At 38.7% G+C, this 18209-nt stretch overlaps 1 protein-coding gene across 11 annotated transcripts in view; it reads right to left on the bottom strand.

Moving 5' to 3' along the window:
* The window catches only part of MLLT10 (MLLT10 histone lysine methyltransferase DOT1L cofactor), a 246798-nt gene that overhangs the window by 92716 nt on the left and 135873 nt on the right, over positions 1-18209 (bottom strand). For all 11 annotated transcript variants that reach the window (XR_009531819.1, XM_060097691.1, XM_060097695.1 and 8 more), the window contains one exon: positions 13120-13215. Coding sequence is in view for 10 of the 11 variants with exons in the window: in XM_060097691.1 (XP_059953674.1) it covers positions 13120-13215 (96 nt within the window). In the remaining variant the exon portion in view is untranslated. The remainder of the gene's footprint in view (positions 1-13119; positions 13216-18209) is intronic.

Genomic DNA, 18209 nt, shown 5'->3' with positions numbered 1-18209 from the left:
AAGATGACACAAACAGATGGAGAGATATACCATGTTCCTGGATTGGCAGAATCAACACTGTGAAAATGACTCTACTACCCAAAGCAATCTACAGATTCAATACAATCCCTATCAAACTATCAATGGCATTTTTCACAGAACTAGAACAAAAAATTGCACAATTTGTATGGAAACACAAAAGACCCCAAATAGCCAAAGCAATCTTGAGAAAGAAAAACAGAGCTGGAGGAATCAGGCTCCCAGACTTCAGACTATATTACAAAGCTACAGTAATCAAGAGAGTATGGTACTGGCACAAAAACAGAAATATAGATCAATGGAACAGGACAGAAAGCCCAGAAATAAACCCACACACCTATGGTCACCTTACCTTTGATAAAGGAGGCAAGAATATACAATGGAGAAAAGACAGCCTCTTCAATAACTGGTGCTGGGAAAACTGGACAGCTACATGTAAAAGAATGAAATTAGAACACTCCCTAACACCATACACAAAAATAAACTCAAAATGGATTAGAGACCTAAATTTAATGCCTGACACTATAAAACTCTTAGAGGAAAACATAGGCAGAAAGAACACTCTATGACATAAATCACAGCAAGATCCCTTTTGACCCACCTGCTAGAGAAATGGAAATAAAAACAAAATTAAACAAATGGGACCTAATGAAACTTCAAAGCTTTTGCACAGCAAAGGAAACCATAAAGAAGACCAAAAGACAACCCTCAGAATGGGAGAAAATATTTGCAAATGAAGCAACTGACAAAGGATTAATCTCCAAAATATACAAGCAGCTCATCCAGCTCAATATCAAAAAAAAAAAACAAACAACCCAATCCAAAAATGGGCAGAAGACCTAAACTGACATTTCTCCAAAGAAGATATACAGATTGCCAACAAACACATGAAAGGATGCTCAGCATCACTAATCAGTAGAGAAATGCATATCAAAACTACAATGAGGTATCACCTCACACCGGTCAGAATGACCATCATCAAAAAATCGACAAACAGGGGCTTCCCTGGTGGCGCAGTGGTTGAGAGTCCGCCTGCTGATGCAGGGGACATGGGTTTGTGCCCCGGTCCGGGAAGATCCCACATGCTGCGGAGAGGCTAGGCCTGTGAGCCATGGCCGCCGAGCCTGCGCGTCCGGAGCCTGTGCTCCGCAACGGGAGAGGCCACAACAGTGAGAGGCCTGCATACCACAAAAAAAAAAAAAAAAAAAAAAATCAATTAATATAATCCACCATAGCATAAAGAAGAAAAGTCACATATCATACCAACAGATGAGGAAAAAGCACTTGACAAAGTCCAACATGCTTTATAATAAAAACCCTCAGGAAAAGAAGGAGAGTTTCCTCAACTTGGTAAAAAAACATGTACAAAAAATTTACAGCTAGCATCATACTTAATGGTGAGGTTTCCCACTAATATGAAGAACAAGGCAAGGATTCTACCTCTCACTACTCTATTTCAACATCATACTGGAAGTCCTAGTTTATGTAATAAGACAAGAAAAGAAACTAAAACATATGCTGATTAGGAAGAATGAAATTAAACTACCTTTTCTTTCAAAGATAACATAATTGTCTATGTAGAAAATCCAAAATTATTGACCAAAAATATTCCTGGAACTAATAAGTGATTAATGTACCCCATCTTCTTTATTCATTCATCTGTTGATGGACATTTAGCTTGTTTCCATGTCTTGACTATTGTAAACAGTGCTGCAATAAACACTGGGGTGCATATATACTTTTGAACCAAGTTTTTCTCCAGATATATGCCCAGGAGTGGGATTGCTGGTCATATGGTAGCTCTATTTTTAGTTTTTTAAGGAACCTCCATACTGTTCCAGGAGCCTGTATTCTTGCCTGTTTCCCCACAGGCCAGCCTCATTCCTCTAACCCCTGTTACCACAAAAATGCATTTTAAGATATGGCATCCAACGAGATCCTCTCACTTGCTAGCAGTCCCCCCCACAAGTAACAATTAACTATATGGGAGTTTGGGACTGATATATATACACACTGCTATATTTAAAACAGATAACCAGGGGCTTCCATGATGGTGCAGTGGTTAAGAATCTTCCTGCCAATGCAGGGGGGACACGGGTTCGAGCCCTGGTCCAGGAAAATCCCACATGCCGTGGAGCAACTAAGCCCATGCGCCACAACTACCAAGCCTGCACTCTAGAGCCCACGAGCCACAACTACTGAGCTGGCGAACCACAACTACTGATCCCTCGCACCTAGAGCCCGTACTCTGCAACAAGAGAAGCCACTGCAGTGAGAAGTCTGCACACGGCAACGAAGAGTAGTCCCTGCTCAGCAACGAAGACACAACACAGCCAAAAATAAAAATAAATAAATTTATTTTTTAAAAAGCAGATAACCAACAAGGACCTACTGTATAGTACAGGGAACTCTGCTCAATATTTTGTAATAACCTAAATGGGAAAAGAACTTGAAAAAGAATGGGGGAAAAAATATAATACTGTATTTAATGAAATCTAAGAAACATTAATTACATGATGTACCATTATGTCATGAGACACTGAGGAAGGAAAAATGCTACCTGTTTAACCCTAACCCATTTTTTTCACTTTGATGTATAATTTTACTTAATGTAAAATAAAATGAAAGCATCAAGCCTTGAAAAAAAAAAGTGATTATAGCAAGGTTGCAGAATACAAGGGTAATATAAAAAAGAAAATTGGTTTCCTATATACCAGCAAGGAACAAGTTGAATTTGAAATTAAAAATACAATACCATATACAATAGGTAAATTATACTTAGGTTAAATCTAAAAGAACATGTATAAGGCCTATATGAGGATACAACAAAACTCTGATGAAAAAATTAAAGAAGAACTAAATAAATGGAGAGTTATTCCAACTTCATAGATAAGCTGCCAATATCATCATCAAAATGTCAGTTCCTCGCAACTTCACCTACAGATTCAATACAATCTCAATCAAAATTCCAGCAATTTTTATTTTTTTGGTGTGTGGATATTGACAAACATACCATACGTGAAGAGAAGACCCCAATAGCCAACACAATACTGAAAGACAATCTGGAGTACTGACATTACTCAATTTCAGACTCACTATAAAGCTACAGTAATTAAGACATCATAGTATTGATAAAAGAACAGACAACTAGATCATGGAACAGACACAGAACCCAGAAACAGACCCACATGAATACTGTCAACTGATCTCAATACAGTGAAGCAAAAACAGGCTTTTCAAGAAATGGTGCTAGAACATTAGATATCCACATGCAACAAAAATGAATCTAGACACAGAACTTATAGCCCCTCACAAAAATGAACTCAAAATGGATCACAAACCTAAATGTACAACAGAAAACTATAAAACTCCTAAAAAATAACATAATAAGAGAAAACAGGATAACCCTGGGTTTGGTGATAGCTTTTTACCTACAACACCAAAGGCACAATCCATGAAAGAAAGAACTGGCAAGCTGTATTTCATTAAAATGGAAAACTTCTGTGCTGCAAAAGTCACTGTCAAGAAAATGAAAAGATAAGCCACAGACTAGTAAAAATATTTGCAAAAGATATATCAGATAAAAAAGACCGTTATCAGGCTTCCCTGGTGACTCAGTGGTTAAGAATCTACCTGCCAATGCAGGGGACACGAGTTCGAGCCCTGGTCCGGGATGATCCCACACGCCATGGAGCAACTAAGCCCGTGTGCCACGACTAATGAGCCTGTGCTCTAGAGCCCACAAGCCACAACTGCTGAGCCTGTGCTCTAGAGCCCACGAGGCACAACTACTGAAGCCCACGCACCTAGAGCCCGTGCTCCACAACAAGAGAAGCCACCACAGTGAGAAGCCTGCACACCACAACGAAGAGTAGCCCCCGCTCGCCGCAACTAGAGAAAGCCCACGCACAGCAATGAAGACCCGACACTGCCAAAAATAAATAAATAAATAAATTTATTTTTAAAAAGACCGTTATCCAAAATACATAAAGAACTCTTAAAAGTCAACAGTAAGAAAACAACCAATCTGATTTTTAAAAGGGCCAAAAACCTTGAGCCACCTCACCAAAGAAGATATACACAAATGACAAATATGCATAAGAAAAGATGCTACACATCCTACGTCAGCAGAGAAATGCAAATTTTTTAAATAAATTATTTATTTATTTTTGGCTGTGTTGGGTCTTCATTGCTGTGCGTAGGCTCTCCCTACTTTTGGCGAGCAGTGGCTACTCTTTGTTGTGGTGCGTGGGATTCTCACTGCGGTGGCTTCTCTTGTTGCGGAGCACGGACTCTAGCCATACGGGCTTCAACAGTTGTGGCATGCAGGCTCAGTAGTTGTGGCTCGCAGGCTCTAGAGCGCAGGCACAGTAGTTGTGGCGCACAGGCTTAGGTGCTCCACGGCATGTGGGATCTTCCCAGACCAGGGATCGAACCTGTGTCCCCTGCATTGGCAGGTGGATTCTTAACCACTGTGCCACCGGGGAAGTCCAAAAAATGCAAATTTAAACAATGTTAACAACACTAATAACTGGTAAGGATGTAGAGAAAAATAAACTCTATTCATTGTTGGCAGGGATGCAAAATGATTCAGCCATTTTGGAAAACAGTTTGGCAGTCTCTTATAAAACTAAACATATGAGGGAATTCCCTGGCGGTCCAGTGGTTAGGACTCTGCGCTTTTACTACTAAGGGCCCAGATTCAATCCCTGGTCAGGGAACTAACATACCACAAGCTGTGTGGTGCGGCCCAAAAAAAAAACCAAAAACCAAACAAACAAAAAAACAAAACTAAACCTATGATCCAGCAATTACACTCCTTGATTTTTAACCAAAGGAGGTGAAAAACTGTGTCCACACAAAAATCTGCACGTGGATATTCATGGCAGCTTTATTCATAACTGCCAAAACGTGGAAGCAACCAAGATGTCCTTTTATATGTAGATGAATGGATAAATAAACTGTGGTACATCCAGACAATGGAATATTATTCAGTTGTAGAAAAAAATCAGCTATCAAGCCTTGAAAAGACAGACAAATATTTTTCTGATTTATTTTTAAATTTATTTATTTATTATTTTTGACTGTGTTGGGTCTTTTTTGCTATGTGTTGGGTCTTTTTCTTTTTTGTGTGGGCTTTCTTTAGTTGTGGTGAGTGGGGGCTACTCTTTGTTGTGGTGTGCAGGCTTCTCACTGCGGCAGCTTCTCTTTGTTGCAGAGCACGGGCTCTAGGCGCACAGGCTTCAGTAGCTGTGGCTCACAGGCTCTACAGCACAGGCTCAGTAGTTGTGGTACATGGGCTTAGGTGCTCCGCAGCATGTGGAATCTTCCTGGCCCCGGGCTAGAACCTGTGTCCCCTGCATTGGCAGGCGGATTCTTAACCTCTGCACCTCCAGGGAAGCCCAAGACAGATGAATCTTGAATGGATATTACTAAGTGAAAAAATCTAGTCTGAAAAGGCTACATATTATATGATTCCAACTATATGACATTCTGAAAAAGGCAAAATTATGAAGATAGTAAAAATTTTTGTGGTTGTCAGGACTTGGGAAGAAGGAGGAATCAACAGGTAGAAGACAGAGGATTTTTAGGGTAGTGAAACTATCTGCAGGATACTATAATGGCAGATACATGTTATTATACATTTGTTAAAAACCAGAGAACAGAAGGTACAACATCAAAACTGAACCCTAATGCCATAACTGTGGATTTTAAGCCTTAATGATGTGTCAGTGGAAGTTCACAGATTGTAACAAATGTATCACTCTGGTGTGGGATGCTGACAGTGGGGGAAGGTGTCAGGAGTTACAAAGGAAATCTCTACACCTTCCGGTCAATTTTTCTCTGAATCGAAAACCACTCTAAAAAATAAAGTTTTTTTTAAGCTGCCTATTTTAGAGAAAAGAAAGGTCTTGAATAAATTCATATTACACCTTAATAAATTAGAAAATGAAGAGTAAAAGAAACCCAAAGCAAGCAGTAAAAAGGAAAAAATAAAATTAGAACTGAAATCACTAAAATATAAAACATAATAATAACAGTGAAATATCACTGGAACCAAAAGCTAATAATTTAAGATCATAAAAATTCATAGCCAGCCTGGCTAGAAAAAAGAGAAAAGACTGTCAAAGTGCACTCAAGAAGAAATAGATAACCTGAATATAGCCTTATATCTATTTTTTTAAATGAAATTACAGTTGAAAACGTTCCCCTAAAGAAAACTCTAGGCCCAGATGGCCTTTAAAGAGAATACTAGCGGGAGTTCCCCAGCGGTCCAGTGGTCAGGATTCCGCACTCTTACTGCCAAGGACCCAGGTTCAATCCCTTGTCAGGGAACTAAGATCCCACAAGCTGTTCAGTGCAGCAAAAAGAAAAAAAAAAAGTGAATACTATCAAACATTAAGAAATATTACCAAATTTACAAAAACTCTTCCAGAAAACAAGAGTGAATACCTGCAATGCATTCTATAAGGCCACCATTCCTTTTGACACCAAAACCAAAGACATTGGGGCTTCCCTGGTGGCGCAGTGGTTGAGAGTTCGCCTACCGATGCAGGGGATGCGGGTTCGTGCCCCAGTCCAGGAAGATCCCACATGCCGCGGAACAGCTGGGCCCATCAGCCATGGTCACTGAGCCTGAGCGTCTGGAGCCTGTGCTCCACAACGGGAGAGGCCACAACAGTGAGAGGCCCGCATACCGAAACAAAAAACAAAACAAAACAAAACAAAACCCAAACCAAAGACATTGTAAGAAAATATGTAAGAAAATATGGGTCAATATCCCTCATGAATACAGAGGCAAAAATTCCTGTACAATTTCTAAAAGTAGAATCAAACAGTATATAAAAATGGTAATACATCAAGACCAAGTGGGATTTCCCCAGGAATGCAAGGTTTTTTAACACTGAAAAATCAACCCTTGGAAAATCAACGTACTTCATCAAATTTACAGATTAAAAAAGGAAAAAAATCAATCAATATATCTATTAAAAATATATAAACAGTCTCTTCAGCAAGAGGTGCTGGGAAACCCTCATGTCAATCAATGAAATCAGAACACTCTGACACCATATACAAAAATAAACTCAAAATGGCTTTAAGATCTAAATGTAAGACATAACACTATAAAACTCCTAGAAGAGAACATAGGCAAAACATTCTGTGACATAAATCATAACAATATTTTCTTAGATCAGTCTCCCAAGGCAAAAGAAATAAAAGCAAAAATAAACAAATGGGGCCTAATCAAACTTAAAAGCTTTTGCACAGTGAAGGAAAACATCAACAAAATCAAAAATAACCTACAGGGCTTCCCTGGTGGCGCAGTGGTTGAGAGTCCGCCTGCCGATGCAGGGGACACGGGTCTGTGCCCCAGTCTGGGAAGATCCCACATGCCGCGGAGCGGCTGGGCCCGTGAGCCATGGCCGCTGAGCCTGCGCTTCCGGAGCCTGTGCTCCTCAATGGGAGAAGCCACAACAGTGAGAGACCCGCGTACCGCAAAAAAAAAAAAAAAAGTGTGGTGAACCAACAGTAAAGGAACACTGTCCTCCTAAAAGTTATCCATGGCTCAAATCCTCTACCATCCATCCACCAGGTCAAGAAGGAGCCAACACTACCTGCCCCTTTCAAATATTCAAAGCCTGGGCTTCCCTGGTGACACAGTGGTTAAGAATCTGCCTGCCAATGCAAAGGACACGGGTTCAATCCCTGGTCCAGGAAGATCCCACATGCCACAGAGCAACTAAACCCGTGAGCCACAACTACTGAGCTCGTGTGCTGCAACTACTGAAGCCCATGTGCCTAGAGCCCGTGCTCCGCAACAAGAGAAGCCACCGCAATGAGAAGCCTGCACACCACAACGAAGACCAAACACAGCCATACATACATACATACATACATACTCAAGGCCTCACCAGATTATCTTCCTTAAATCTCCAAGGGTTAATCTGATTATGACTTTACCAAAAGACAGACTCCAGGTCAATCCTCACCTGTCTCTTTGCCACTCACTAACAGAAAGCCCAGAATCCAGTTTAACCCTCACCTGCGTCTTTCCCACCCAGCCATGAACGTTTTGTCCACACACCCCCGCCACTCCCTCCTCAACAGCTGAAACCCTTCCACTGTTCTCTCTGGAACTCAGAATGATCAGGAAAAGCTGCTATATTAAACTCAACCTTGGGACTGCCATGGTGGTCCAGTGGTTAAGACTCCACACTCGCAATGCTGGGGGCCCAGGTTCGATCCCTGGTCAGAGAACTAGATTCCCACATGCTGCAACTACGACATGGCACAGCCCAATAAATAAATAAATATTAAAAAATACATAAACTCCACTTTTTCTCAGAGTATTCCCTGCAGATTCTTGATCTAACAACATCAGGGGTCACACCTGGACATCTTGTCTACCTCACAGCTACTTCAAGTAATGGATACTCTACTCCGGCTGCTCTACTCTGGTTTCACTGGCTACGCAGCGGGGCTGGGTTCTCTTGCTCTTCAATGCTGATTCTAAACCCCTCTCTCTCTCTAAAGCCCTCCAGGTATAAAACCTCAAAACGTCAGACCTTATCACTTACTAGGTCTCACCGTTACAGTTGTTATCAATCCCTTAGAGCAGAATTTGGAAAAGTACAAGCTTAGTTGTATTTTGGGTCTTATTTGAGGCACACGGGATCTTTGTTGCCGAGTGTGGAATCTTCATTGCAGTGCGTGGGATCTTTAGTTGCAACATGCGGGATGCAGTTCCCTGACCAGGGATCAAAGTCAGGGCCCCTGCATTGGCAGCACTGGACCACCAGGGAAATCCCAGGATTTTGTTGTTGTTGTTGAATTGTATGAGCTGTTTGTATATTTTGGAAATTAAGCCCTTGTCGGTCGCATCATTTGCAAATATTTTCTCCAAGTCCGTAGGTTGTCTTTTTGTTTTGTTATTGGTCTCCTTTGCTCTGCAAAAGCTTATAAGTTTGATTAGGTCCCATTTGTTTATTTTTGCTTTTATTTCTATCGCCTTGGGAGACTGACCTAAAAAAACACTGGTACGATTTATTTCAGAGAGTGTTTTGCTTGTGTCCTCTTCTAGGAGTTCTATGGTGTCCTGTCTTATATTTAAGTCTTTAAGCATTTTGAGTTTATTTTTGTGTATGGTGTGAGGGTGTGTTCTAACTTCACTGACTGACATGCAGCTGTCCAACTTTCCCAACACACTTGCTGAAGGGACTGTCTTTTACCATTGTATATTCTTGCGTCCTTTGTCGAAGGCTGTCCATAGGTGTGTGGGTTTATTTCTGGACTCTTTATTCTGTTCCACTGACCTGTATGTCTGTTTTTGTGCCAATACCACACTGTTTTGATTACTGTAGCTTTGTAGTATTGTCTGAAGTCTGGGAGGGTCATAACTCCTGCCTTGTCCTTTTTCCTCAGGATTGCTTTGGTGATTCTGGGTCTTTTATAAAGTTTCCATATAAATTTTATGATTATTTGTTCTAGTTCTGTGAAAAATGTCATGGGTAACTTGACAGGGATCACATTAAAACTATAGATTGCTTTGGGTAGTACGGCCATTTTAACAATATTAATTCTTCCAATCCAAGAGCAGGGGATATCTTTCCATTACTTTGAATCATCTTCAGTTTCCTTTATTAAGGTTTTGTAGTTCTCAGCATATAAGTCTTTTACCTCCTTGGTGAGGTTCACTCCTAAGTTTCTTTTTTTTTTTTTTGAAGCAATTTTAAAAGGGATTGTTTGTTTGCATTCCCGTTCTGTTATTTCACTGTTACTGTAAAGGAATGCAACTGATTCCTGTATGTTAATCTTGTATACTCTTACCTTGCTAAATTTGTTTATCAGTTTTTGTGTTGAGTCTTCAGGGTTTTCTACATATAGTATCATATCATTTGTGTATAATGACAACTTTACCTCTTCCCTACCAGTCTGAATACCTTTATTTCTTTTTCTTGTCTGATTGCTGTGGCGAAAACTTCCAATACTATGCTGAAGAGAAGTGGTGAGAGTGGGCATCCTTGTCTTGCTCCAGATTTCAGCAGGAATGCTTTCAGCTTTTCAACGCTGCGTATTACATTCGCTGTGGGTCTGTTGTAAATAGCTTTTATTATGTTGAGATATGTTCCCTCTAGAACCACTTTTGCAAGATGCTCATCATCGCTAATTGTTAGAGAAATGCAAATCAAAACCACAATGAGGTACCACTTCACACAAGTCAGAGGGGCCACCATTAAAAAGTCTACAAACAACAAATGCTGGAGAGGGTGTGGAGAAAAGGGAACACTCTTATACTGTTGGTAGGAATGTAAATTGGTGTGGCCACTATGGAAAACAGTATGGAGGTTCCTCAAAAACTAGAGTTGCCATATGATCCAGCAATCCCACTCCTGGGCATATACCCAGACAAAACTATCATTCGAAAAGCTACATGCACCCTTATATTTATAGCAGCTCCATTTACAATAGCCAAGACGTGGAAGCAACCTAAATGTCCATCAATAGACAAATGGACAAAAAAACATGTGGTATATACTGGGTTGGCCAAAAAGTTTGTTCCGATTTTTCCATAAGTTTTTACAGGAAAACCCAAACGAACTTTTTGGACAACCCTACACACACACACACACGCGCGCGCGCGAATATTGCCCAGCCATTAAAAAGAACGATATAATGTCATTTGCAGCAGCATGGATGGACCTAGAGATTATCATACTAAGCGAAGTAAGTCAGAAAGAGAAAGACAAATATCAGATGATATCACTTATATGTGGAATCTAAAATACAACACAAATGAACTTATCTATGAAACAGAAACAGACTCACAGACATAGAGAACAGACTTGTGGTTGCCATGCGGGAGGGATGTGGAGGAGGAAAGAATTAGGAGTTTGGAGATTAGTAGATGCAATCCATTATATATAGGATGGATAAATAACAAGGTCCTACTGTACAGCACAAGGAACTATATTCAGTATCCTGTGATAAGCCATAATGGAAAAGAATATGAAAAAGAATATGTATATATGTATGGCTATGTCACTTTGCTATACAGAAAAAATTAATACAACACTGTAAATCAACTATACTTCCAATTTAAAAAAATTTTAAAAAGAACAAATACCATACCCAAAACTGAATTCCTCTTCTTCCCCTAAACCTACCACACCCACAGTCTTTCACATCTTTGTCAACAGCAGTTCCATTCCTTCTAGTTATGTGGGCTAACATCTTTGGAATCATCTTTGGATCCTCTTTCTCTTACACCTTTTATCTATAAGAAAGTTATGTGGGTTCTACTTTTGAATGTATTCATAACCTGATCACCTTTCACCACCCTCCAGTGTCACCACCATCCCTTTCTGGATTATTGCAGTAACCTCCTAATGGCCTCCCTCCTTTCATTCTTGACTCTCTATAGTCCATTTGCAACAAAGCAGCCACAGGTTCTTACAAAACCGAAGTAACACCATGTTACATCTCAGATCAGAACTCTTTAATGGAGGGGTCCCCAATCCCCAGGCCGGTACCAGTCCGTGGCCTGTTAGGAACCAGGCCGCACAGCAGGAGGTGAGTGGCAAGCAAGCAAGCGATGCTTCATCTGTATTTACAGCCGCTCCCCACTGCTCACATTACTGCCTGAGCTCCGCCTCCTGTGATCAGCAGCGGCATTAGATTCTCATAGGAGCGCAAACCCTACCGTGAACTGCACATGTGAGGCATCTAGGTTGCGTGCTCCTTATGAGAATCTAATGCCTGATGATCTGAGGTGGAGCTGAGGCAGTGATGCCAGACTGGGGAGTGGCTGCAAATACAGATGATCAGTAGCAGAGAGGTTTGACTGCAGAGACCATAATAAATCAATCGCTTGCAGACTCATATCAAAACCCTATCAGTTAGTGGCAAGTGAAAACTAGCTCAGGGCTCGCACTGATTCTGCATTATGGTGAGTTGTATAATTACTTCACTATATATTACAATGTAATAATAATAGTAATAAAGTGCACAATAAACATAATGCACCTCAATCATGCCAAAACCATCCCCCCACCACCCCCATCTGTGGAAAAATTATCTTCCACAAAACCAGTCCCTGGGGCTTCCCTGGCGGCGCAGTGGTTGAGAATCTGCCTGCCAATGCAGGGGACACGGGTTCGTGCCCTGGTCTGGGAAGATCCCACATGTCGCGGAGCAACTATGCCCGTGAGCCACAACTACTGAGCCTGTGCGTCTGGAGCCTGTGCTCCGCAACAAGAGAGGCCGCAACAGTGAGAGGCCCATGCACCACGATGAAGAGTGGCCCCTGCTCGCCGAAACTAGAGAAAGCCCTCCCACAGAAACGAACACCCTACACAGCCAAAAATAAAAACATAAATAAATAACTTAATTAATTGAAAAAAAAACCCAGTCCCTGGTGCCAAAAAGGTTGGGGACTGCTGCTCCAATGGCTGTCTTTTCACTCAGACTAAACACTATGTCCTTCCACTGGCTTATACAGCCCTGTGTGACTGGCCTCTCCTCCTGCTGCACCCCTCCCACCTCCCTGTCTTACTCTGTCCCAGCCGCCCACCACCATCCCCACTTGTTTTCTTGTTAACCACATGATTATCATCTTAATAATATTTAACATTTACTAAGTAATACTTACTATGAACCAGACATTTTTCTAACTGCTTTATATGCATTACCTCATTCAATTCCAACAATTATCTCCCCCACTTTAACGAATGATGAAATTGAGTTACAAAGAGGTAAATTAACCTAAGAGCTTGGTCTGTAAGTGGCGAAGCCAAAATTCAAAAGCACAGGTGGACAAAGCCCACTGCACAGCCCAAAGTTTACATCTCAATGATGCCCCCCACTTGTTATCCTCACTTAACATTCTTCAGAAATAAGCATAGAATAAACAGAAGATAGAATAAAGGACTAAGAATGGAAAACCTAAAGCACTTGATGTAGGGTTAGAGAGGTGGAAATGCTTAGAAGGAACCAGGACACTTCCTCAAGTATTTTCAAAATTCAGCACATAACTAGTTAAATGGTAAAAGTCAGCACATAACTAGTTATTATGTAGAACAAAATATGACACTTAAAACTTACTTTTTCTGTAGTAACAGTCAAGGAAGGAACCAATGCAGGTGATGGTTCTGGTTGCTTCTTGTGTTTTTGTTTGTGTTTGTCCTTTTCTTTATATTTCTAAAAGTGAACAGAAGTAAAATCCAATTTAAATTTAAATCATAACCCACATATATAATAAAGATGAGATTTCTATATAATTGTGTTTAAGTAATTTACAGTGTTAACAAATATTTGTCAAAAATAACAAAATCACTTCTAACCATGATCTTATTATTTTATATATAAACAATACTAGTAATATACTTATGGTATTACTACATATATTACTATATATTAAAATATATAGTAATACTAGTATAACTTATTTTAAGGTGACTTCAATTCCCTTATCCTTGACCAACGTAGAACAATATATAAACAACTAAAGTCTACAATTATTTGCTACTTTTATATCTGACCAACTTTTTCTTGTTAAAAACACCAAATACTGTTGCATACATTTCATAAATAGCACTTTAAAATTTACATAGCACTTTGACATGCACTATCACATCATAATGATGTTGGATTCTCCATCACCATGCATTAAATTCTATGGCCCACAAACTAAAAAACAGGGCATAGAAACTTAGGCAAAAAATTCTTTCTGAGGTTTACTCCGAAAATAGATGAATTAGTTATCTCTGCTAAAACTGATGAATTGAAATATAACAAAGGAATTCAATTAATAAGAAATTAATTACATATTAGGAGCCCCACCTTATTTAACGCCAAAAACTTTTAACAAAATCATTCTCAGATGTTTGAATCAGTAGGTAAGAGTCAGTATTGGGTGTGAAGTTTACTACTATTTAGTTAATTCAACTTATTTGTCATAGTTCATAAATTTAAACATTCAGAGCACTTAATCTATTCAAGGCATGAAAGAATAATATCACTGGCCCTGCCCTAAAACAGATTACATACCAGCAAAACAAAAAGCATAAAAATTAAGGATAGATGTTTTACTATAATACCCACAAGTACTGCCACTCTTTGCTTTTAACTCCTGATTTAATAAGTACATTAGATATCTTTTGACTGCAATGTTAATACTTTAGTAAAAGAAAATATAAAATAACACAATAATAGTTTTTATTCAGAATTTTTTAGGAAACTTTCTTACTATGAAGATATTTTAACTGTGACAGATCATAAGATCATAAGGACTCATGCCTCCAATTCTTTGTAATAGGATGTCATGTACAAGTTCTGGAGCCAAGAAGAGCCTTGAGAAGTCTTCTATGTCTTTGACCTTTGCCCCCTTAGATCCCAGTCATCATGTAAAGAGTCTGAATAAGAACAAGATAAACAATCTCTACAATCTTGGAAAGCACAGAGAGTAAAAAGTAAAGTATGCATGTGTAAATCTATGAAAATGTGAATGTATGGAAGTCATCATGAAATAACACAGAACTTTGGTCCTTTGTAATACGCCAAGAAATACATCCTGAGATGAGGATTGCAAATGCTCAGTGGAAGACACTATCAATAGATTATATTCATAATATTGGCCAGTAAAATATGAATCAACGCAGTCTAAGAACAATAGAACAAAAGGAAATTCCAGGAAAATATTCAATTAATATAAATATTTAGCATATGACAAAGATGGGATTCCAAATCAGCAAGGAAAGATTGAAATTATTTAATAATGGTACTACAATAACTGGTTAATAATTTAGGGGAAAGTATCTTATACAAAGTAAGACAAAATCCAAATGGATTACTTTAAAGAGTTAAATAAAAATTAAAATAATCTAAGGTTAAAGAAAATATTTTTTAAAACTTTAAAGAACGAAAGACTTTTTCTAAGAGTAAAAAACTCACTGAAAAATCAGAAATGGATACCGTATACTAACTCACATATATGGAATCTAAAAAAATGGTACTGATGAACCTAGTGGTGGGGCAGAAATAAAAACACAGACATAGAGAACGGACTTGAGGACACAGTAGGGGGAGGGGAAGCTGGGACGAAGCGCAAGAGTAGCACTGACATATATACACTACCAAATGTAAAACAGATAGCTAGTGGGAAGCTGCTGCATAGCACAGGGAGATCAGCTCAGTGCCTTGTGACCACCTAGAGGGGTGGGATAGAGAGGGTGGGAGGGAGGCTCAAGAGGGAGGGGATATGGGGATATATGCATACATACAGCTGATTCACTTTGTTGTACAGCAGAAACTAACACAACATTGTAAAGCAACTGTACTCCAATAAGATTAAAAAGAAAATCAGAAATGGAAAAGGCAGTTTTAGCTATTCAAATTCAAAATACTTCTACATCAATTTAAAAACCATTAAAAAGCTAAAAACAAACTGAGAAGTGAGTTAATATGTTCCGTATTTCAGTGCTGTTTAAATTTTTTATATATCATTAACAAAAATATATATGCCATAAAACAATGTACAAAGGGCAATTTATAAAAGAAACAGAGTCACTGAACAACAATAACAAAGAATGTGCAACCCAACTACTAGAGAACTTAACGGTAATATTTTTCTATTACCTAGTGATCAAAATTGTTGGGCTTTTGTTTATAATAAGACCCAATGTCGCCCAAGTTACAGTGAAATGAGTACTTGCATACATTACTTGAGAGACTGTAAAAATGCAAAGGACCATTTTAAAGGTAAGAATCAGAAACCATTAATACATTATCTGATCTAGTAATTTCACCTCTAGGAAGCGAACAAAGGTTTAAATAAATACAGTTTATTATGCTACTATTTGTGATGATAAAAAACCTGAAAACAATCTGAATGTCCAACGACATAGATGTGGTTGAAAAAATTATTATACAACCATGTAATGGCCACTTAAAAAGCATGTTCTGAAGGAATATTTAAAGATTTGGGAAAATGGTTAATATGATATGAATTTTGCTTTAAAATTTTATGCAAGGAGCCAAGGAAATCTGAGAAAGAAGAACAAAGCTGGAGGCATCACAGGCCCTGATTTCAAACTATACTGAAAAACTATGGTAATCAAAATACTATGGTACTAGAACAAAAACAGACACACAGATCAATGGAACAGAACAGAGTCCAGAAATAAACCCACGCTTACATGGTCAGTTAATCTATAACAAAGGAGGCCAGAATATGCAAGGAGGAAAAGACAGCCTCTTCAATAAATGATGTTGTGAAAATTGGACAGCTACATGCAAAAGAGTCAAACTAGACTACTTTCTTACACCATATACAAAAATAAACTCAAAATGACTTAAAAAGAAGACCTGAAACCATAAAACCAGAAGAAAACATAGGCAGCATGCTTTTTGAAACTGGTCTTAGCAGAATCTTTCCAGATATGTCTCCTGAGGCAAGGGAAGCAAAAGCAAAAATAAACAAAAGGGACTACATCAAATTGAGAATGAAAAGCTTTTGCACAGTGAAGGAAACCAGCAACAAAATGAAAAGGCCATCTACTGAATGAGACAAGATACTTGCAAACAACATATCTGATAAGGGATTAATATCCAAAATACACAAAGAACTCATACAAATCAACATCCAAAAACCAACAACCCAATTAAAAAATAAGCAGAGGACCTGAATAGACATTTTTCCAAAGAAGACATACAGATGGTCAACAGACACATGAGAAGATGCTCAGCATCACTAATCATCAGGGAAATGCAAATCAAAACCACGATGAGATACCACCTCACACCTGTCACAATGGCTATCATCAAAAAGACAACAAATAGTAAGTGTTGGCAAGGATGCAGAGAAAAGAGAACCCTTGTGAACTGTCGCTGGGATTGGAAATTAGTGCAGCCACTATGGAAAACAATGTGAAGATTCCTCAAAAAATTAAAAATAGAATTGCCATATGATCCAGCAATTTCATTTCTGTGTATTGACACAAAGAAAACAAAAACATTAATTCAAAAAGACATATGCACAATGTTCATTGCAGCATTATTTGCAATAGCCAAGATATGGAAGCAACCTAAGTGGCCATCAGTAGATAAATGGATAAAGAAGACAGTATGTGTGTGTCATATTACTCAGCCATTAAAAAAATAAAATCTTGCCATTTTACATGAATGGATTTAGACAGTATTATACTAAGTTAAATAAGTCAGACTAAGAAAGACAAATACCATATGACCTTACTTTCATGTGGAATCTAAAAAACAAAACAAACAAACTGAACGAAAACAGACTCAGATGCAGAGAACAAACTGAGCGGGGTGTGGGAGAAAACTTCCAGCTATAAAATAAGTGAGCAAAGGGGCTATAATACACACCATAAAGAATATGGTCAATAACATTGTTAAGAAATTTGCACAGGGACAGATGGTTACTAGACTTATTATGGCGATCATTTCATAATGTATGTAAATATCAAATCACTACATAGTACACCTAAAACTAATATAATACTGTACATCAACTATGTTATTTCCATAAAAAATAAATTTAATAAATAAGTGAATAAAATTTTATGCAAAAAGAGAGTACCAACCAGAAGGAAATAAACAAATACTGAATATTTTTATGTAAAACCATAGGTAAGGACAACCAGTGTCACTCCTAAATATATCAGTGTGTATAATTAACAATAAAAATAATCAGAATTGTAGCAATTTGTAATTTACAAATATATATATTATCTCATTTAATCCTTAAAACAGCCCTGTAAGGATCTATTTTTGCAGATCACAAAGGAATGGCTTAAACAAGCACAAAACAGACTTTAACCTACACCTCCCAAGAAAGTTAACTGAAACCTTTAAAAAAAAATTTTTTTTTAATTTAAAGAAAAATATAGGTAAGCTACCCATGATGACGAATTATAAAATGGAAATTTGGACTTCCCTGGTGGCGCAGTGGTTAAGAATCCACCTGCCAATGCAGGGGACACGGGTTCAATCCCTGGGTCTGGGAAGATCCCATATGCTGCGGAGCAACTAAGCCCATGCGCCACAGCTACTGAGTCTGTGCTCTAGAGCCCACGGGGAGCAACCACTGAGCCCACACGCCACAACTACTGAAGCCCGTGCACCTAGAGCCCGTGTTCCGCAACAGGAGAAGCCACCACAATGAGAAGCCCATG

This window comes from Mesoplodon densirostris, chromosome 4, assembly GCF_025265405.1.
Source record: "Mesoplodon densirostris isolate mMesDen1 chromosome 4, mMesDen1 primary haplotype, whole genome shotgun sequence".
Taxonomy (NCBI): Eukaryota; Metazoa; Chordata; class Mammalia; order Artiodactyla; family Ziphiidae; genus Mesoplodon; species Mesoplodon densirostris.
The sequence above is the reverse complement of the archived record's forward strand: the minus strand, read 5'-3'. Positions and strand labels throughout refer to the sequence as shown.